General features: G+C 37.4%; 4 protein-coding genes and 1 long non-coding RNA gene across 5 annotated transcripts; 1 reads left to right on the top strand and 4 right to left on the bottom strand.

Moving 5' to 3' along the window:
* Positions 1-1,045: 1,045 nt before the first annotated feature.
* Positions 1,046-1,339, bottom strand: LOC18026140. Its single transcript, XM_024160545.1, has one exon. The coding sequence runs from the start codon at positions 1,337-1,339 to the stop codon at positions 1,046-1,048; it is 294 nt and encodes a 97-aa protein (XP_024016313.1).
* A 1,939-nt stretch (positions 1,340-3,278) lies between these two features.
* On the top strand, positions 3,279-4,198 carry LOC18026139. The gene is made up of 2 exons (XR_002901336.1): positions 3,279-3,817; positions 3,905-4,198. It is a non-coding gene; the product is annotated as an uncharacterized LOC18026139 (long non-coding RNA).
* A 4,799-nt stretch (positions 4,199-8,997) lies between these two features.
* On the bottom strand, positions 8,998-12,504 carry LOC112089787. Its single transcript, XM_024160544.1, has 8 exons — positions 12,110-12,504; positions 11,568-11,898; positions 10,659-11,402; positions 10,471-10,587; positions 10,259-10,354; positions 9,895-10,181; positions 9,709-9,796; positions 8,998-9,621 (listed from the first exon to the last, which is right to left on the bottom strand). The coding sequence occupies exons 1-8, from the start codon at positions 12,502-12,504 to the stop codon at positions 8,998-9,000; spliced, it is 2,682 nt and encodes an 893-aa protein (XP_024016312.1).
* A 2,767-nt stretch (positions 12,505-15,271) lies between these two features.
* Positions 15,272-16,027, bottom strand: LOC18026138 (NDR1/HIN1-like protein 6). The gene has a single exon (XM_006409541.1). The coding sequence runs from the start codon at positions 16,025-16,027 to the stop codon at positions 15,272-15,274; it is 756 nt and encodes a 251-aa protein (XP_006409604.1).
* Positions 16,028-19,879: 3,852 nt separating this feature from the next.
* Positions 19,880-21,688, bottom strand: LOC18026137. Its single transcript, XM_006409540.2, has one exon. It carries the CDS (start codon positions 21,629-21,631, stop codon positions 20,060-20,062), a length of 1,572 nt encoding a protein of 523 aa, XP_006409603.1. The 5' UTR covers positions 21,632-21,688; the 3' UTR covers positions 19,880-20,059.
* Between the last annotated feature and the right edge of the window lie 475 nt (positions 21,689-22,163).

Below are 22,163 nucleotides of genomic sequence, written 5' to 3'. Positions count from 1 at the left end.
CAAACACCATCTCATAGATGTGTTTGTACTCTGTAAACCATCACCAACAAACTTACAATTCTCGTATGGTGGGACGACGCCACACACCTGTGTGCATCTCTCAGCAATATCCTAGGCGCGTCTGCTCTTTATGAGACGCCTTCTCGATATATATTATTGATCCTGAACCCTAGGATCTTCCACAGATTCGGATAGATACAACTTGCTCCCCAAGTTTATCTACTTACCAAATCTGTACACTAGACATACGTTCTAGTGATTTTATCCAGCTCAGCAAGTTACTTGCTACGTCAGCTTCTGCACCACGCCAAGTTATTGTCTCCTGATACGACAACTGATTCATCGACTGACTCATCGACTGACTCATCGTCTGATACATCCGCTGATGTATCCAACTGCAATATTCTTGATCACCACAATATTTTTCCATCATGTGTTGATCACTGATCATCACTCGCATACACCGCTGTCTTTGCATCTGCTCTATTAGCACCTGCATCACGTACTAACTCAACAACTGTGTCAGTTCTGCTTATGTTTCTGTCTGAACTGCCACACCTTGTATGTCGATTCTGTCCTAACATCTGAATCACATATTCATACTGTCTTAGCATCTATACCATGTCATGTTACCGCAGCTATGGTATGCTCTGTTCAAACAGTATCTCAAATCAGTCAGCACAACACTTAAGCCAAAGAAAAAAAAAAAGTATTGATTGAATTTATAGAAAGACAAGATACGAAAGTTTTCCTACATCTTAAATTCTATACCTTAGATTAGTTAGATTCTAAAATTTTTGAGGTGACATGTATATCTTGTAAGTGTTTCGAGTTATCAACTATATGATTCTACTGTGATTAATACTTAAATAAGTTTTGGCAAGAAAATACAAAAAAAAAAAAAATGCATGAGATATTCTTTGGTCAAATGATACAAAAATACAAATATATTAGTTATGCATTAATTAAAAAAATAGTACGCTCGAATTTTCCAATTACTGTTAGTTATGCTTTAACAAAAAAAAAAAAAAAATTCCAGTTACTGTTACTCGCATATCCAGCTGAATGCGCTGCAAAACCTTTTCACAGGATCTTGATAACCTTTACCAGGGACAATGTATTGTCCACCATTTTTTATTGGATCACAAATCATCTTGCAAGGATTGCCACATATCGCTTGAGTCGCTTTTTTTGATGCTTTCATACACTGATTTGTGACACAGTCTTTTATACACACATCTATCGTGTTGGAATGAGCGACTTGTGCAGAAAACATCATTGAAAATAAAATTACAATTATTAAAACACTGCAAAATTTCTTCGACACTTGAGCAGCCATCATATAAGTACTTTGATTATGGAAAGTTTAAAAAATTGTATTGTTTCTTTTTAGCCTGTTTGAAGCGAGATGATTTGGTGAGGATTTTTGATTGATGTCAGATAATTTATATAATAGAATGGTTTTAGGAGACTTTAGAAGTTTACTAATTATTAGGAGGTCAATTTTTTTTTTGTTTTCTGTTTCTTTTTCTTAATTAGGTAAGTATATCGATTGATTTTTGGACAACTCGATGTTTATTGGGCCTGACTGGTTATAGCTGTAGCTGTATATTTTTTGCTGTAGAATTTAGGCTGTTTTTGTTTTTGATGTGGCGGTGGATTTTAATGCTGTAGGATTTTGGCTGTAGATGAAAAAAAACCTAATGATTTTCATCTACAGTATATTATTGCTATAAGTATTTTGCTCTCCACGGCCAAAAAATAAGAAAAAAGGAAAGAAAAAATAGAGTTTTACACTCAATATCAATTTCACATTTTTTAATTACAGATACATTAATTTATGTTATTCTAACACTATATCAGCTTTTACATTATGTAAAAGACAAAATGATCATTTGTTTTCTTCTCTCTTATAAATATAAAAAATAAAAGAAAAGAAAATTGAAAAATCTTTCTCTTCTTTGTTTTATTCTTTCTTATCGATATTAAAATCATCATTTTCTTTCTTCTTTCTTCTTTCTTCTCTTTCCTCTATTTTTCCTAAACTTATATCTCACATATTTTTTTTTCCGCATATCTCACATATTTTATTTTGCTTATTTTTAAAGTAATTTAACAATTATTTTTATACTATCCGTTATATTTATTTTATGTCTATATTTTGATGCTCATTTCATAATAATTTATTTATATTAATTTACATAAATTGTATAAAAATGATATACATATCTACATGGTTACGTACATATGTATCCATATTTTCTTTCTTCTTTCTTTTTTTCTCTATTTTCCCCAAACTTCTATCTCACATATTTGATTTTACTTATTTTAAAAAAAAAATTTATCAGTTATATATATTTTATGTCTATATTTTGATGCCCAATTTATAATAGTTTACTTATATTAATTTACACAAATTATATAAAAGTAATATACATATCCATATAGTTGCGCACATGTGTATTATATTTACGTAAATACGCATGTATGCCTATCTAATTGAATCCACGTGTACCATATGTATGTGGATACGTTTATATATTCATATAATTACTTCCGCGTATAATATATGTGCGTCTACATATCTATGTAACTGTGTCTACGTGTACGCAATTTTATGGATACGTATACATTTTATCTATTTATGCAAATTATATATAAGTAAACTATTGTTACATATAAATTTTAGCATATGTATACTCCATCTCATTATAATTTATTTATTTATACTATTTAAACAAGAAAACATTTTTGTCAGAAATAGGAAAATTTTAATTCTAAGGTATTTCTTTTGTGGATAATTATTTTTATGTCCAAACAGTTTTTTTTTTAAAACAAATCTCCATGATATGTTTATTGTTAGATATAGATATTTTAATTAATTATTATTTGAAATTAAAATAATCTAACATAAAGATAATTAAAATAAAACAAGATTAGTTTAAAAAATATTCTAAAATACTTTTTTATATACAACATTCATAGTCTTTTATTGTGACTTCCTTTTTAGATTTATAATTAAAAAATTTTAAGTTTTTATTCAATGCTATCTTTAATTCTTCATTTTTCTTAACTAGAACTTTTTCACTGTTTAATAAGAATTAATTTTTTTTATTAGTTCTTATATTTCACAAAATCACATGCACGAAACAATAATATTATTGCGTAAACAATCCTTTAGATAGTTTTGATACCTTAATCTCTAAAGTAATTATTATTTGTATAAATTAAATTTACCCTATAATATTACTGCGTTGGTAGAAGTCATTATCTTTGTCTTCGTTCTCCGCTCTTTCTAATCTCTTTCATTCACTGACAGAGTTTTTCAGATCCAATTTCCGTTTTGCCTCTCTGGCGTCTGGCGCTCCTCGCTGGAGCCGTGAGAGGGCTTATCTTCTTTTTTTATCTGCCTTGGCTTTTCATCCAGGCGTTTGGCTTTTGTTTACAGCTGATTGGTGGCGATTGGTTTTTTTCTCCGATGAGATGGCAGCGATTTGGCGGCACTTGAAGGTGGATCCCTATGCAGATATGGATCTATTGAGGATAACATCTGGTGATGCTTCCTTAAGGGATGACGTTGAAGGCTATCAGCGGCTCCTCCTTCTGTTTCAGTCTCAGATCCGCCAGCATTTAAAGGAGAAGTTTCGAGCTGGAGTGGTGACACAAAGCGTTGTGGATTGTCTAGTAAGCTCTCCGCTCTTGAGGACGGTGGCGAGTCTGAAATGAATCTCGGATAAGGTGTTTTAGGTTGCGTGAACCACCAGCATTTGTCGAGTAAGCTCGGTAGAGGAGACGAGTATTGAAAGGCATCTCGACGGTTCAGCTTCTCTTTATCTCAGTTCAAGTTATCTCTCTCGTAAATTATCAATCCTGAGGTGTTTCGGTGGTCTCTGCTTTTCTCCAGGCGGTGGCGGTTTAGTTGGCGACCAACGGCCCGGATCTCGTTCATGAAGACGGTGGCAGCGGCTTCCAAGTTCCGAGATTGCAGAGTCATAGTCCTGCAATTAGGGTATCAGGCGCTCCCGGTTTAGTAGCTGGTTTTGGGCAATCGGTTTGTGATCAAATTCTAAACCGGGACCATTATGGGTATATTAGGAGTGGGCTTTGGTGTATTTGTTTGTGTGTTTTTTTTCTCTGCATTTTACATTTCATTTGTAAACTAAAACCCAAACAAAATTTCAATATGAAGACGCTTTAACAAAAAAAAAAGAGTGAATTTGGTAGAAATTCATAAAATGAGACGAAATTAGGGAAATGGTAAAAACAGTGAATGGAGGGAATTTAGAAATTTCGAAAAGGTGGTACATTACGTAAAAGCCCCGCTCGACAGGTTCTGCTAATTAGGGATGATTTTAATTTTTTTTTTAAATAGATATTATTTAGATATTAGAAGATATTATCAGCCGTAATAGAGTTCTGTAGCGGTTACTAGGCCTGGAACTAGGTACCTGCTGTCCACAGAAAATTCCCTCTCCCGAAGCTGAGCATTTAATAGCGTATCTGAAAGATTTCCTTATGTGGATGCGGCATGACATGTATGTATGTATGTTTATGGTATTAGGGTTTTTTACGCTCTATATAAATAGGTATCGGTCACATTTCTAGTTCCCCAGCCACCAGATAAAGAAAGAGTAATATAAAAGTTAAAGGTTGTCTTCTTGTTGATTAAGTCGAGAAAGATTTTCCGGTTTCGTTCGTTAAAGGTATGTCTCCAGTTATTGCAGTTGTCTCCAATTTATAATGTTTGTTGCATATTTAATGGTTCTGGTATAGTTGTAAAGTGTAGAATCTGTCGTATTGCGCAATAAATGATGAGAATTTATTGAAGTCGTTAAGATTACCCTGGGTAAAAAGGATATATTTAGATTTTTACAGTGTTTCCTGTTTTGGATTTACAGATGGTTGGAAGTTTGGTGATGCTTGTTCGCGGAAGCTGGCAAAGAACAGAGGGCGGCGCGTGGAACTTTGAAGTGGACAGTACTGGAAATAGCTTCTGCGTCATGATGGCGGAGAACTCGAGCTTCGATGAGCTGATGAACAGTGTGAGGGCGCGATGCTTGGTTGACGCGGCCACGGAGATTGCCTTAAGCTACCAGTTTCCAGACTGGATGTTGGTGCCAACCGGGCCGCCGACGCCGCCTATTGATGTGATGAACAGCTCAGATGTAGAAGTGTTCATGGCGGTTCGTCAGGAGGTTGCAGAACTACCGATGTATGTAACGGTGGGAGCGGATGAAGTTAACCGTTACAGGTTCCAGAAAAGTGCTACATATGATGTTGGAGGTCCATCAAGTCCCGTATCTGCACAACTTCCTAATATCCAGTTTGGAAGTTTTGACTACCAAAGTAATAGATTCTTTAGCGCTTTAATAAATATGAAAGCGGTTACAGTTTTCGAGATAAAGATGTTGATAGGTTTTTGCGTGTACAGGTCTTTTTAATAGAGACCGCATCCCTTGCAGCGTGAGTGTGTTAAAGAAGATCTGCACGGCAGAGGAGTTGGCAATCCTGGAAAAACATTCAGCAGAACTAGAAGCGCAGCTTTTGAAAGAGAGCACCAATATGACAACAAACCCTGTGATCGAGCTAAGTGACAAACCAGCGTCTGCGGGGTCAAGCAACAAACCTGGTGACGGAGGCAGTCCGCAGGAGGGAATCATCAGGTTGGCCGAAGAGGAGGATACAGGGATGGGACCTGCGAGCTTCGATGCTGCTCTAGCTAACCTGGCGTTGATGACTCCAATGAAAGGTATATCATAGATATTTGGAAACAACTGTAGTGGAGGTTGTTTTGTTCTAATGTAACGAATAACGCAGGTGGGACACGAAACTTCTCCGTTGCTGAGCAGGTGACTCCTAATACTCTGAAGTTCAGTGGTGGAAAAGGGAAACAAAAGGTGGCAGTCAATGACTCCGACGGAGACACTAATCTGGCGTTGACGCTGGCTTGTCCGAGTGGTTCAGATAACAATGATCGTATGAGTAGTGGTACTGAAGAGGAAGACATAGCACAGGAAGTCTTCGTTGGTAAGGCACATGATAGCTTCTAACGAATTTATTGACGTGTGACTTTGATAACTGTGAAATATGTTAAGTGTAAATAAAATAAGTTGTGAAGCGTAAGTTTTTTGAAACCATTCAGGTGATGGGTTAACTAGAAATGAGGAGGTGTATGTGGGGATGATGTTTAAAAATCGTGAAGCTTTCAAACTACACATGGCTATGTACGCACTTCATCACAAATTTCGGTTCACTCACAAGAGGTCAACACCAAACGTGATGGTCCTAGAGTGTGTTGGAAAAAGTTGTCCGTGGAGGGTTTATGCCGTAAAGATGGGTGAGTCGGAGTGGTATCAAGTAAGAAGGGTGAAAGCCGACCATTTATGCACGGTTGATGAAAGAGGAAACTTTCAAAGGCATGCAACATCGAGTGTGATAGGGGACATGCTGCGGGCAAGGTACGCAGGTCGGGGTGGGGGTCCAAGGCCTACTGAAGTAAGGGAGATGATGAGGGCAGATCACGATGTGCCAATATCGTACTGGAAGGTAAGCATATTTGTTAAGTATAAGATATGTGTTAACGTGATACTGGAATATGTAGACGGTATTTATTTTAATATAGGCATGGCGATCTCGACAGGTGGCCATGGACTATGCAAAAGGGACAAATGGAGGGTCTTACAAATTGTTGTCGGCGTACCTAAAGCAATTTGTAATCGCGAACCCTGGGTCGATTGTCAATCTTGAAACAGACATCGAAGAAGGAGTTGGACAGCGGTTCAAATACCTTTTTCTTTCGATTGGAGCTTGTGTGCAGGGTTTGAGATATATGTGAAGGGTGGTGGTAGTGGATGGGACCCATCTGAAGGGGAATTATGCAGGTTGTATGCTTACAGCAAGCGCGCAGGATGCCAATTATCAGATTTTTCCAGTGGCTTTTGCAATTGTCGATGGGGAGAATGACAATTCATGGACTTGGTTTTTTCAAAATCTGCTTAACATTGTGCCAGATGCAGAAGACGTCGTTTTTGTGTCTGACCGGCACAATTCCATCTACGCGGCACTGAGTAAGGTATGAAGGGTGATTCCCCTGTACTTCTGATAATGTATTAAGACTATATCGTAACAAAAAGTGTAATTTTTCATATATCTGTTACACTTGAAGGTGTATCCAAAAGCGATGCACGGAATCTGTGTGGTGCACTTACAAAGGAACGTACAAGCAATTTTTAAGAAGAGGCACCTGGGTTATCTCATATCCAAGGCAGCTAGAGCTTTTCACATCTCTGAATTCAACACACACTTCAACGAAATTGTGGAAATCGATCGAGCATGTGCTGAGTATCTTGCCGCCATAGGTTTTGAGCAATGGACACGTGCTCACTTCACAGGAGTGCGGTACAACGTCATGACTAGCAACATTGCTGAGTCATTAAACGCTACTATGGCAGAGGCCCGCGCTTTTCCTATCATTCCGCTGTTGGAGCATATCCGAACAACCCTAATGACTTGGTTTAGCACACGGAGAAACAAGGCCAACAATGAGTCGGGTGGGCTTACAAAGAGAGTTCAGGGAATTGTGGCTGCCAACTTCGAGAAAGGGACCGGGTATATCGTCAACCGCATTAACGAGAGTGAGTTCGAGGTGACAGACAAAAATGGGATAACAAATCGTGTGGATCTGTGTAAGAAAACTTGCACCTGTTGCGAGTTCCAGCTCCTGTCTATACCATGCTCTCATGCGATAACAGCGGCTGTACGGTCCAAAGCAAATGTTGAACAACTGGTCGGAGAGGAGTTAACGACTACCTATTGGAGGATGGCTTACTCGGAGAGTATTTACCCAGTTCCAGACTATCAATCCATGATAGAGACGGATGATGTGATTTCTAACTTTGCGCTAATGCCGCCGGCAACTAGACGACCGCCAGGCCGCCCGCGTAAGCAACGCATCTACTCTCGAGGAGAATACAGGGTAACTTCTAATTTAGTTTGTCAGTGAAATAGTTTATTATTAGAGTCTAAAGTTTATATTAACGATATAAGAAGTTGTTTAACGAAGTGTTTTTACCCGATAAGTTTGCAGGGAAGACTTGTGAGGCGTCTTACAATTTGTGGTCGGTGTGGTGGACGGGGACACAACAGAGCCACCTGTAAGAACCCAATATAAGGTGGCAAGAAGAGGGAGGACTAGGACGGAAGAATTTGGTTTTATTTTGGAATGAGCCGAACTAAGGGCCGGCCGAATTTTCAACTGGTGACTTTGTAGTATATTAGCGTAAGTCCCTTGATAGACTGTGTTATGTGCTTTACAGTCTCGGAAACTTTTTATGTCCGTTCTCCCTTTGTAATTTGTAATGCTGTTTCTTTCAAGGTTTGTAATATGGTACCTTCTGGCATGTATAATATTTGCTTCATGAACAATGTTAAGCTAAGGGTAAGAAATTTCTGGTATTAATGCACCGTAATTATCGCATTTATGAGGCAATGACAGAAAATATATCGTGACAAAAATAAAAATTAGACTATTGTATTTTTGGAAGAGGTAACATAACAAATTAATTAACAGAAATCGATAATGTTAGATGTTAAGTGAACTATTTCGCTATCTAGAATAGGAAACGATGGAAATAGTTAATATTATATGGAAACGAATAACGTAACAGTTTTCATTTATTGATTAGAGGGAATTTCGTTACTTAGATGCTAAACTGATGACAACACAATTTCTAAATCAAAATATAGGTGCTTCGAATATATATGTGCAGGGAACAAGTTGTTTCAACAACAATCGTAAACAATGTGTATCATAATCTACACGGATCTTTAAAGCCTACACATGTTATTAGATCGGTAATATTATTAATGGTTCTATGGTTACGGAGGAGATGTATAAATGGGAAACTAACTAGAGAGAGTGAAACGTTAACAAACCAACCGGGAGTACAGTTACAGATGAAAACATAAAGAGTCACAAACATAAATCCAATTGATAAACTAAGTATTAGGACCAAACTCATTGTAGAACATGACAGCTAACTTGTACGCCTCCGACGACACCAACTCTGGAGTTACCGAACGACAACCCTCCAAACCTACGCTTGCATGGGCCTGCATTAGCAACAAGGCAGTGACAGCAGAATCGGAGTTAATCTCGTTCTGTGGAATGCCCGTTACCCTTTCCAGAGCGTAGGGTTTCTCGTCGCGCAAAACTTTTGTGCTGGCAGCTCTGAGTAGAAAAGGAAATACATTACAAATCGGGATGAATTCTTTCTTAAGGGCGCTGTCCGAACGTAACGAGACATTGCAATCAAGCACGAAGATGGTTGCTTGGCAGATGTTGACACATACGCCAACCCAGTGTCGTTTGTCAAGATTGAAGGGGAAATACATTGACTCAGGTAAAGGCCGTCGGGGGTTCTCAGAGGAAAAGTACGACATCAACGAATCTTGAAATTTGAACTTGGAACGGTCTTTAACTGCGGTCCGCGTAAACTTGGCATACTGAGATTTGATTAACATTGGGAAGCTGGTATCGAAAAACTCGATCTTTGAGTAGTTGAGCGGATACTGTTGTGGGCCAGAGCAATTTCGGAGGTAGAACATTATAGGGTCTACGACCTATAGTGGAAGTAGAAGAAACGTATAATGTTAATATATCACACACCAAAAAAATGCCAAAACAAAAAATTAAGAATACTAAATTACCTTTGGTTGAAGCACCTGTATTCTCTCGCCGATGGCAATAACATCTTCGGATTCGAGAGTTACACCCGGGTAAATCTCAATAGGTCGCCTTAATAATAACAATTGTTCCCATTATTAATCAAGTTACCAGCTAAGAAAATGTATTGCGGTTACATCGTGTAATAGACTATAGACATGTTGTCATACCTGTCGTGTGAAATCTTGGCCTTTAATTCCGCAAAACGAGCACTGTAATTGATATTAGGATCGCAGGAGATAATAAATGTCATTTTTGGGGGGCCAGCCTTAGTTAAACCACATTGGTAGTCCTTGTAAACGACGGAAGAGGTCTTCAGTCTCTTGCTTTTCCGAGGGATAAAGGGGTTGTTATCAGTTACGTTGACATTGGAGATACCCGCCTCCGGATGCAGTAATAAATCATCTTGTGTCAGACCAAGTGAAAAGGAAGGAGACACCGATAGCAGCAAATCCATCTACGTATTAAAAACACTGTGGTTAGTATAGCAACATGTTTAAATAAAATTTGTAGCAAAGGTAATAAAACTTATACCGCTTTAGTGCTTCCAATGCCATTAACGGATTGGTGATTAGCCTGATTATCATAGAGTACAAGCTGATTCTGAGGAGAAGGCTGAAATGCGTAATTCTTATTGGTACGTTAAAAATTGATGTATTAAGTTCATTAAGGGTACATGAATCCGAATATCATCTAAACTTTATGTTAGACATCGAATAAAAACTTAACGACAAGCGAATACTCACCTCGGCAGTGACTGGATTTGTGGAAACTATAACTGTGCTACTAACCATGGGATTGGTTTGACATTGGGGTACGTTAATGCCTGCCAAACCGGTACTAAAGCGAGAAACATCCTGGCTCTGTATTACCAAAAATAACAACTACTTATATCAAGCGGTCAGAGATCCAAGCCAATAAATAAATCAATTACCTGGGCATTAATGGATTGGGTCAACTGCCGAAGAAACTCGTCGTTGCTCATAGCAAGTGGCGGGGGCTTGTTCAACGCGGAAGACCGATATGAAGCTGATTGAGTTTGGATAGTGGAAACCGATACAGACTGATGCCCTATGGATGTATCTATGAAAACATGTTCTGTGCCAGAATCTGCCACTGTTGCAGTCGGGGATACTGAAGAGGGAGGATGCTGAGTTACTGTGTTATCATCATCGAAATGTGTGGGGAAACCACGTTCTTCTGACACCCCATGTGTTACCCGGTGTTGCTGAGAAATACTACGCACAATAGAGTCGTGAAACGATTTAAAAGCAGCGGTAATAGCTTGAACAATCTTCCCATCCTGCAACAGAACTGATGCTTCCAGATCGCGTAACCTGTTGTTAAAAGATTGCAGTTCAGATTTCAATTTATCAACCACGAGGTCGGCAATTGCATCTTGATCGAGAGAAACTGATGTGGAAGAACTCTCAGCTGTCTTGTCTTTCTTCTTCTTGTCCTTGGTCTCTTTTTCTTTTAGGGCCTTCTCAGATCGCATACGGGCCAAATCAGCGGCAGAGAGACCACCGGAGAACATATCTTTGGTAAACCGAAAACCTTCACCGATCAATTTGACCATGATATCTACGGCCTCATCAGCAACTTCATCAGTCCATCGTAAGTCCATCCCCTCGATAGCTACATCGCCATCATTAGGGATAATGGAATGGACTATAGCCTGATATGTCAAAAGTTAGCATCTAAATGTTATGGAAGACTACATATTAATTAATAGTATTACAGCAGCAATTTGTCGAAAGCTTAACGGCTACCGATAATGTTAGCCCGCTACAGAATAATTTATCAATCTGTAATGGGAATAACATGTTAAAACTTAAAGTACCTGCTCCTCTTCATCAATCTCCCGAGCGTGGCTTGGGCTGAGCATCATCTTCACTGCTCCAGTTGCTGTTACGCCTTCGGTGTCCACAGTCCGATCGTGAGCACGATTCGCATTTAAAGAGCTAGCAACGTCAGTGGCTGTATCGGATTCATCATCACAATCACTGTCGGATTCTCCGGACGGATCTTGAACCACTTCAGTTAATGTGGGAACAGCGGCCATCATTACCAGCTGAATCGCATAGAAGAATCCTTTCACGGCGATGGTCTTCTGGGATAGCTCCAATTCGTCTTTGGATTTAATGCTAGAAACAAGGAGATCAAACCCAACCCTGCCCCAAGGGTAAGAAAGGAATACATCAATATCTCGAATGAGCTCAACATGTTCTGGAACAATCTTGGTAACATGAGAAGTTGGTACTAGAACAGCGGCGGTAACGGCAAGACAGGCACATTTAAATCTTTTCTCTCGGTCTGAAATTTTTTTCTTCAGCAACATGTTGACGACGGATATCCGATTCAACGGTACAAGATTTTAGCAACCCAAAAAGCTCAGGCCAGTAAGGCTTCTGTGCCACCAGATTTTTGAGTTTCCTAGTTTGAGCAAATTTTCCACATTCAAGCCCAGTAACAATAGCGAACTCGCGGAGAGAGAATCTAATCGGACGACCGGCGAACAGAAACCAAAGTTCGTGCTTTTTCTTCACACGGAGAAGTCGAGCTAGCATGTAAAATCCAAAACTTCCGGAGAAAGAAGGCATATCCATCGTCGCCAATAGCTTCCCCATTTGAGAGTCTCTGAGTCTTTTAACTTCGTCTTCGTCTAAGGCGTTGAGTATCGCTTGAACAGATTTGGACTTCTGGTACGAATTAACTCGTTCCCCCACGGGTTCTTGCCCAGCTGCGAACAATCGCTCGGGAAGCTTGATATTAGACATTCTGGGATCGCCGATTTCAAAACAGCTGAATCAAAGAAATAAATTAGATAGCGTTTATCAAATAATTTGATATGGGCTATAAATTTGGCCTGAATTTACCTTTACTTCGATGAATTTAGCTTCTGATTTGCCGGAAACTGCCCAAAATTGTGAAGATATATTGTTCAGACTCGTAATGTATCGAAACTGAAAACTTCTGTCCAAGAAATAACATACCCTAAACGATATAACCGAGGATGGTTTAATGTTGTGAATATACCAATAATCATGTATGTATCGGAACATGCACTACTTTATTTTAAATTTTGAAAAATTACCCAACTTATTATCACTCTACCATGTATTAAAATAATATTTCTGAACTGACAAAATATCTTCGCCATATCGTGCATGTTCGCTTAGTATTCCATAGGATTATAGGGAGTGATAGGGGTAAGGGTGCCATATTGGAAATGTGCACAGTGTCGAAATAGTTGCTTTATCGTTTCTGCAAATTATGAACAGGAATAGGGCTATGTAGTGCATTTACACAAAAAAAAAATTAAATTTTATTTATTTATTCTTTAACCTCAAATTTTTCATAGTTTTAACGGAATTGACTCTTTTTGCTGATTTTTATCTTTCTCGTAAGTGTGGATATGAAAACATTTTATCCGACCATATGTAATTAACTAATCTTTCTGCTAACTTTGATATAATGTTTAGTTTTATCTCTGAATTTGTCATTATATATATATATATACATTAAATTTAAAGAAAATATTAGCCTTTTATTCACCAGAACTTTCTCCTTATTTCACGAAAATTGTTTTTTCTGTCTATACTTATTTTTTAATGCAAGCGCGAACACAAAACTATTATATCAGAGCGTAGATAAATAATATTTGTTAGCTTTAATATTATGGTAAATTTCAAATCTGAATTAGCTAATATTTTTATACATTATTTAGGATGAGTTTATTTTTGTTCTCCGTAAACCAAACTCTTTTCCCATGGAAAGACGATTAAACCAATACTTAACAAAACTGCAGACTTTACAATAAAACGGACTAATAGCATTTAGAATAAAATGGATTTTAATGATCTAATTACAATAAAATTTGCCACATCATATTAAAGTACATGTAAGATTAATGAACGAATAATAAAAATCGATAAAAAATGTCATATAGGATGAATATAAACACATGATATGTCAACACAAAAATACACATAGAATAGTTCTGAGAACGACAAATAAAATTTTTGACTTCACAAAAAATAGTATAGATAATCAATCAGACTATAATTTCAAATATTCAAAATTAATAAATTTATTTATATTATATGTTAATATGATATTAAAGCACTATCGTGATCTTTTGTGGGTTAGTTGGTTAATTCAATGCATATAAAAATAGGTTAGCACACTTTAACACTCATAAAAATATAGAGTAGTTATATACTAATCCAATTTTACATAATAACAATGTTTACAAAATAGGTCAGTAAATTTGAATACTTAAAATTAATAATTTTGAATCATACATGTCATACAATAAATATATTTTTCATATAACATAAAAATATAAAGATAAACACAAATCAAATTCGTTGATCACCCTCAATGTGGATTAAAATATTAAAAATTTATATCCAAATAGATAGGTTTCTTATTCTTAAAAATTATATCTACATAATGAATTTTTATTTAAAATAAATAGTTTAATACAAAATTTCTATAAACAAAAAAAAAGGGACAATTTGCCCAAAAATCTTAAAACTGGTCAAAATTATGAAACTAGGAAAAACAGTAAAAAGAAAGAGAAATTTGAATTCGAATTGGCGTGTAGTTACGAAAAAGACCCTCAAACTGAGTTTCCCGATTTTAGACCCTATAATAATAATTTAAATAAATGATATTGATGCAGATAATATCTACTGGATCTATAGGATTGCTTAGGTCAGCTACTAGGCTTCTGCGGACCACAAAATTTTGGTGCTCACAAAGATACAATAGAATGACCAATGAACAAAAAAATTAGATCATGTCATCGGCATTACTCGGCGTTACTAGGAATGATAGAGTGAACAAAAACCTGTAAGTAATTTAAATGTTAGATGATATCACATTAGATACTCTACTAACTAAATATAAAAAACAGTGAACGAAATCTTCGTTTTTAGCAATTAACAAATGCGATAACATGATCTAATTGTTGTTATAGGTTACAAAACAAAATAACACATAACACTAGTTAAACCATTACCTTCTCTTTTTCATCAAGATCACGTTACTAGGAATGATAGAGTGATAATGGCATCAAGCTCGCGTTACTAGGAATGATAAAGTGATAATGGCATACTCGACGTTACTAGGAATGATAGAGTGAACAAAAACATGCAGGTAATTTAAATGTTAGATGATATCACATTAGGTACTCTGCTAACTAAATATAAAAAAAGTGAACGAAATCTTTGTTTTTAACAGTTAACAAATGAGATAACATGATCTAATTATTGTTATCGCTTACTAGGAATGATAAAGTGATAATGACATACTTGGCGTTGCTAGGAATGATAGAGTGAACACAAACCTGCAAGTAATTTAAATGTTAGATGATATCACATTAGGTACTCTGCTAACTAAATATGTAAAAGTTAACGAAATCTTCGTTTTTAGCAGTTAACAAATGCAATAAAATGATCTAATTGTTGTTATAGGTTACAAAACAAAAAACACATAACACTAGTTAAACCATAACTTTTTCTTCTTCATCGAGCTCGCTTACATCGTCGTGTACATCAGACTCATCTTCACCATAACTGTCAGAGTCCCTAAACAGAGCTTGAACAACTTCTGGATCTCGAATCCCACTCGCGGGCGCGTCAGATCTGATTTCAGATGCCTAGTCTCCTCCGGATCCAGCTCACGCGCCGACGTAGACGTCGCGATCACGCCGCGAAACGACGTCTTGTTCTTATTCCCGCTGAAGAACGCCGGGATGGTTCCGTTCCCGAGCATCGCGCCGGATTTCGCGGAGTTGACGGTGACGCTGAAGGGATCATAAGAGAAAGTGAGGTGCTGGTTGGGATTCTCCGAGAGTAAAGTGAAGTTGAAGAAAGACGAGAGGTGGGAGACGGAGGAATCTGATGCGGTGGTTAGGTTAACGCGGCCGATTCGAAGCGATGGAACGGAGAAAGACGGCGGACGCGGGTGGTAGATCACGTACATCGCGGTTGCGGCGATGGCGGCTATGAGAGCAAGGATCAAGAAGATCAGAATCGACCAGAAACAGCAACAACAGCAAATTCGCCGGCAGCTTGGTCGAGATTGGTAGTGATGGTGACGACTGTAAGGCTGTGGACGGTAAATTGGACGGTTAGCCGGAATATAGACTTGTGGTTTCTGATTAGCCATTCCGTTGGATGTTCCGTTACCGTTAACAGCCACCGGAGCTGGAGGAGGTGCTAAGGCACCACCTGAGGAAACTCCATTAGTGGCGGTTGCTGGCTTGGAAGCTGGGAAGACTCGATCAGTCATCTTCTTCTCCGATTCTTTCTCCTCTGGTCAGATCTGAGCACACAAAAGAGAGAGAGAAAGAGTGAGGTGGAGAGGGAGAGAGAGACAACACTGAGTTATAATTGAGGGGAAATAGGGGTAATTACGCCATATTGAAAAATGAACAGGACGTGAATAGTGTGGTTTTCCTATATGCCTAATTATGAACAGTCCCGTGATCATATGGCACAGTTACTTAAAAAAAAAACTTATCCCTCATGGGTGCGCATGTTTTCTGATCGTACTAGCTGATCTGACTAGGATCTGAAAACATTGCATTAAATTTCTAAAAAACTATATATATATATATATATATATATATATATATATTATTCAGACACGCAGATGAAAATCTAGAGAATATATAAAAGATGACATGTAAATGTTTTACAAAAAATGATCACTTTTTTAAATGACCTATAAATGAAAGGGTGATTTGCATAAATAATATCTTTTACACTGACATTAGGTGAATACCATACAAGAACAGTCAATTAGGTAAATAGCAATAGTCAACCGTCCAGAAGCTGGAGAAAATACAAAAAACCCCTTGCTTCCTTATCCAAAACAATGCTTTTTCCTGATATGAAAAGGACGTCTACTTTTTGTAAAGTTGAAGACGCTACCATCAACTTTCAGAACGATAGCAGTGACTACTTTTAAGCATCGATTGGAGTGTATATAACTATGATTAAAATATAGTCCAAGCGAAAAAAAAACTAAGGATTGTCTATGAATGAGAAAAAGCTGGGGGATCGTCTATTACTGGGTTCAATATCCCTTACAGTAGTCGATTATGATTAAAATATAGTTAACTACATACTGAACTGAGTATTGTAATATATATGTAAAATATGTAAACATATTGTATTACAATAAGAAATTCTGGATTACAGGTCTTACATAAATAGACGACTATAAGAAAATCGATTACATATCTGGTCTTAAGCAACTTCATAATTGGGATTAGAGAGGCCAACATTCACATCGGTTACCTGAATGATCAAAAGAAATGGAACACATAGTCGAATACATATATCAATTAGATAGACAACTATTAATAGATGGATATAAACTATAAAATAGAAAACATAGTCGAGTACATATATCAACTACATAGACAACTATTAATAGCTAAATATAAACCTTATGAATCTCAGAATTCAGGTCTGAGATGTCTGTATTTTCGAGGGTGAGCTAAACAGTAACACAAGATAAGTAAAAATAATCGATTATAAAGTAGTGTACTACAATAATAGACACTCGATTACATGTTTTACATAAATAGACGATTATTAAAGGTCGATTACATACCTGTTCTTTAGCTACTTCATAATTGGGATCAGGGAGGCCACATTCACATCTGTAACCTGAACGATCAAAAGAATAAGAGACATAGTCGAATACATATATATATCAATTAGATAAACGACTATTAATAATCGATATCAATTCTATCAATTCTAGGATATCTGCATTTTCGAAGGTGGACTAAACAGTAACACAAGATAAGTGAAAATAATCAATTATCAAATAGACTGTTACTAATAGGTGAATACGAACTTGATCTTTAGCAAGCTTGACATTCAGATCTGGGAGGTCTGAAATCTCCTTGGTTGCTTGAACATTAACACATCACCCATGAAATAAATTGATTATATAGTAGATGTCTACTAGTAGATGGTTATGAACTTTGACCTTTCCAAACTCACAATTCCGTTCTGGGAGGTCTGCAATATACTCGGTAACATGTAAAGTAATCTAACATGAATAAAAATATAAGATTACGACATATTGGATTTTCAATTATATGAATACGAACTTGATCAAAGGAGAAACCGTTATGTTACTGTTTCTGAAAGAGGCTAGTGTGAACAGTAGAATAGGGGGTATTTCTGATTTTCTGAGTAATGGTATATCTGAATAGTAATTACAAGTAGTCAGTTACACAAAATGCCGACTACAATTGAAAATTAAATTGAAACATAATCCATAGATAAATAGTTGGCTACAAATTCAAAAACGAATGTTCATAATAGTAGTTAACTGTAAAACATGTAAAAGATTCATAATTATAATGGAAAACATAGACATCTACCCATAGGTAGTCTACTAAAATAAGAGACAACAACTAAATTTGAAAGAACTGGTTTAACATGCTTTTTCCAGATAACAACCAAAAGAATCAGGATCGACCGCAGATTCTTTTCCTAGCCTTACAAAGACATCAAGCACTAGATCCCGAATCTGGAGAAGCACATTATTTGCCGAGACGTTGAGATGTTCAGAAGTGGATGTGTCTTTTTTTATTGTTGTCCATTCTGATAAATAAATATAAAGTAGACAACTATTAGTAGAAGGTTGTTCATTCTGATAAATAAATTGAAAGTAGACAACTATTAGTAGACAATAAATAACATAGAATTTGCTTCTTGGTTTCGCTATTGTAGTTGATTAGCAATGTTAACATAAAATGGACGGATATGACAGTTTGCATCACTACTCTGGGGAAGCACATTATTTGCAAACGGTGTGGGTTCGGATTGTCGAAAAGTACATATATCCCTTGAAACGAACAAAAGTCAAATAGTTAGCTATTGTAAACTGACTACCAATGTGACGTAAATAACAGACGCACATATATGAGTAGATGACTATTCCTGTCTAGTAGTTATGTAGACTAACTGAATATGTAGCTTTATATTGAATCGATTATAAACGTTGCGAGTAGACGATTACTAGCGACGATGTATATAGTTAACTACCGAAAGAAAAATATAAAAATCCTAGATCTATAAAATCCTAGATCTATAAAATCAAGAAACCCAGATGTGGATAACAGCGAAAATAGCCACCGTACTGAAGAAATACAGAGAACAATTTACAAAAATAGTAGAAAGTAAAAATCAGCAGAACAGAACCAGGTATCGAAGATATACGTTTCATAACTCACCACTGAAGAAAGAATCGGCTGTGTTACAGATTTTTCACCATGGTTTAAAGCTGATGAACCAGCGATAATGAGAGATGGTAGTGCCTCGCCGTAGAGAAAGAGAGGAGCAAGAAGAAAGACGAACGAGTAGTCACCGTAGAAAAAGAAAGAAGAGAATTTTTTGGATGTGGGAGAAATGATTTGAAATAAAAATAAAAAAGTGAAAAACGCCTCTTTTGAATCTTTGACGGAAGAAGGAGGATATAAGAGAGGATATAAAGAGAAGATTTGGAAATGAAAAACAGGATTTCAAATTTTAAAATCCTGAATATGAAAACAAGACGTAAATTATTATTTTTAAAAAGAAATCAATGAAACAAAAAAATAAATTGTGTCAGACCAAAAAAGTTTGTGTTGCTATGATACAGGTTTTATGTCATAAGGTTGGGAAGCTGAGGGTGTGTAGTGTCTTTGCACAGAAGTAAAAAATTTACTTTTCATTCGCAATTCTTGCAAATTGTTCTATGCAGAATGCTATCCCACCTATTTTCCCTAAATGAAAATTTCAACATAATAAAGTTTGTGCCTTTAAAATTGAAGGCCAAAATATAAGCACTTCACGCCTAGGATGAATTCATTAAGATGAAATAAAATGAAGAAAGTTGAAGAGAAAAAAACTAGAATCGAAGTTAGGGAACCACACATACCTTTTAGGCCTAGGATGACAATGGTGTAGGTCCAAAAAACAAGTAATAAGAAAGTAAAAATTAAAAAATATATATATATATATGACAATGGTGTACATATAGTCACAAATACCTTTCATAACTAATCTGAAATCCTTTTAGTTATTTAATTCTGAACCCATAGGGTAACCATAGTTGCATTTGCACATGTACACATTTAATACGAATATATATTATATATATAAAAATAATAATACGAATACAAATATTAGAGATACGGATACCATTACAACTACTTTAAGGTTTAAGTAATATTTACAAAACAAATACACAACTTGTGCTCGAGTTCTATTTAGTTTACCTATATTTTCCGCCTCAACTACTCTAATTGTGTCTCTATGACGTGTGAAGCAAAGGAAAATCAACCTCATCACACCACTCCACACATCTTGTCTCATAGAACGAAGTGTTCAACTTGTTTGGCCAATAAGTTAACCAAATTTTGCCACCCATTCTCCATTTCAACACACTCCCTTCCATCTCTCTCCCAACTCTCCACCCAACTTCATCTCCATACTCATCTCTTCCAAAAACCATCCCACCACTCTTCGTAAACACATTCTTAAAACCCTCAGGGTTCGGCTTCACGTTCGTCACTTCTTGGCCGCTCTCTCTATCGTACAACACAGCATCAAAAACCGCAGCGTTTCCTTCACTGTCCTGCTCGATTCTCCAATCTTTGATCTTCCTCCTCGTAGACATTCTTGCTCTTGCCTTCACTCTCGGAGCCACTTTCCCTTTCCCGAAATTTCCTTTTAGAACCCTCATCACCTCCACCTCTCTCTCCTCATTTTTCGTTGAACGTCCTAGGCTTAGTCCGGACACATGGCTTGACCCGATTTCTGGCCCGACCCAGACCCTAACCCGCGACGGGAAGTACTTCTCCTCCGAGTAACAATCTGCTATCTGATTCTCCATGCCCCCTCCCTTATGAAGCCCTAGCTTTGACACGTGGATGCGTATGTTATCCACACGAGCATTCACTTTTATGTAGTTCTCGTGAAACCTAACGGAGTAATCGTACTGCACGATTATTTCAACTTGCTGGTGCGACAAAGCGTAACGTAGGACAGCTTCTTTAGGCTCTACGATGGGAAACTTGATGATATTGTTGTGAACCTCGTTAGAGCTATTATTACCTGTGACGTTCATCGACAAGATAGGGTAATAGCCTTTCAAGATCCAAAGCCCATGGGCTTCTGTTGCATATGAAAACCCCAATGGATGACGTGGCAATGAGCTTCTGAGCTGTTTCAACCCGAGATTCTCAAGTCCCACTTCCTTGGAGATCATCCATTTGGATAAGGCGTAAGAAGCGGCGCGTACGATACACAGCTCGGGGTCTACACCGACTGAGACGAGAAACTTTTTCAGCACAGGTGCGTGTTGACAGGTAAGCGAGTTCACGTGAGGACCTAGTAAGTGCTGGAAGAAGAAAGAGCCAACTTCGCTAGGCGCGTCGAACGCACATAGCCGAAAAAGGCGCGTGAGGAGGATTAGATTAAAGACTGATGAGAAGGATTCCGGCGAGTGAGAGTCCATGACCCAGTTAACCGGACCCGGTTTAACTTCAAGTAGGTCAGACTTTGTGCACGCGCTGTCACGTGTGGTAGGGGAGTGGGAGATTAGTTCTCGGAGGAGCTGGAGAACTAGAGGGAGGAACGGTTTCTCCGACGACAAGAGACACGTGTCGGAGACCCATATGGTCGATGATTTAAGGCGGTGGAAACCCTTTACTATCACTTTGAAAATGAGTGAGAGAGATTCTTGGTCAGACCCTGAAGCTCGTTCAACCGTGAGTTGGATTGAACGAGTCAAGTCCCCTGCGAGCTGAAACACTGCGGGTGAATCAGATTCGGCAAACTCAGAAGATTCAGGAAGCTCGCATATCCACGACCACGGGTCCATTTTTCTTGAGCTTATTTTATTTTTCTCGGGAAAATATATGTGTGTTTTGGTAGATGTGAAAAAGGGGAGAATAAAATTCTTCTAGCGAGAAACGGAGGTAAAGAATTTTATAGAGACATCGTGTGGTGGTGGAGAAGCCATGAAGGATATTGAACTTATCGATCAGAGACTCTTCAACGAAGCAATCACGGATCAAAAATATATCTGTGGCTTTACAATATCCTCATTAATGACATACTCTTGTTTTCTTGTTTGGGTATTTGGCTTATAAAGGACCACGACCACTTCTTTTTTGCATGGCGGAAGGTTAAGGCAGGGACGTGGAGTTTTAACGTTTTCTCGCGTGTGGATATAGCTACGTGTTGCATGAACTAGAGCGAATACGTACATTCATTTTTCGATCACAGATAAATAGTGAAGATAAATAATAATATAAATGATATATTTGATTGAAAACAATAGAGTAAGCAATCTTAAGGATTTGTTAACCTTATCCAGAGAGCTTGAGTTCTTTTTTGTTATGAGTGTAAAT

The sequence above is a fragment of the Eutrema salsugineum genome, unplaced genomic scaffold, assembly GCF_000478725.1.
Source record: "Eutrema salsugineum unplaced genomic scaffold, Eutsalg1_0 scaffold_11, whole genome shotgun sequence".
NCBI lineage: Eukaryota > Viridiplantae > Streptophyta > Magnoliopsida > Brassicales > Brassicaceae > Eutrema > Eutrema salsugineum.
Note: the sequence above shows the minus strand (reverse complement) of the source record. Positions and strands in the feature narration are given on the sequence as shown.

Bases quoted from the DNA above. Each gene is read 5' to 3' on its own strand.
- LOC18026140 (XM_024160545.1), bottom strand. From the start codon at position 1,339: ATGGCTGCTCAAGTGTCGAAGAAATTTTGCAGTGTTTTAATAATTGTA.
- LOC112089787 (XM_024160544.1), bottom strand. From the start codon at position 12,504: ATGTCTAATATCAAGCTTCCCGAGCGATTGTTCGCAGCTGGGCAAGAA. The intron at 11,403-11,567 runs GTACTTTAAGTT...TTGACATATCAG, and splicing joins AGATTGATGAAGAGGAGCAG to GCTATAGTCCATTCCATTAT. The intron at 10,355-10,470 runs GTGAGTATTCGC...CGTACCAATAAG, and splicing joins CAAATCCAGTCACTGCCGAG to AATTACGCATTTCAGCCTTC.
- LOC18026138 (XM_006409541.1), bottom strand. From the start codon at position 16,027: ATGACTGATCGAGTCTTCCCAGCTTCCAAGCCAGCAACCGCCACTAAT.
- LOC18026137 (XM_006409540.2), bottom strand. From the start codon at position 21,631: ATGGACCCGTGGTCGTGGATATGCGAGCTTCCTGAATCTTCTGAGTTT.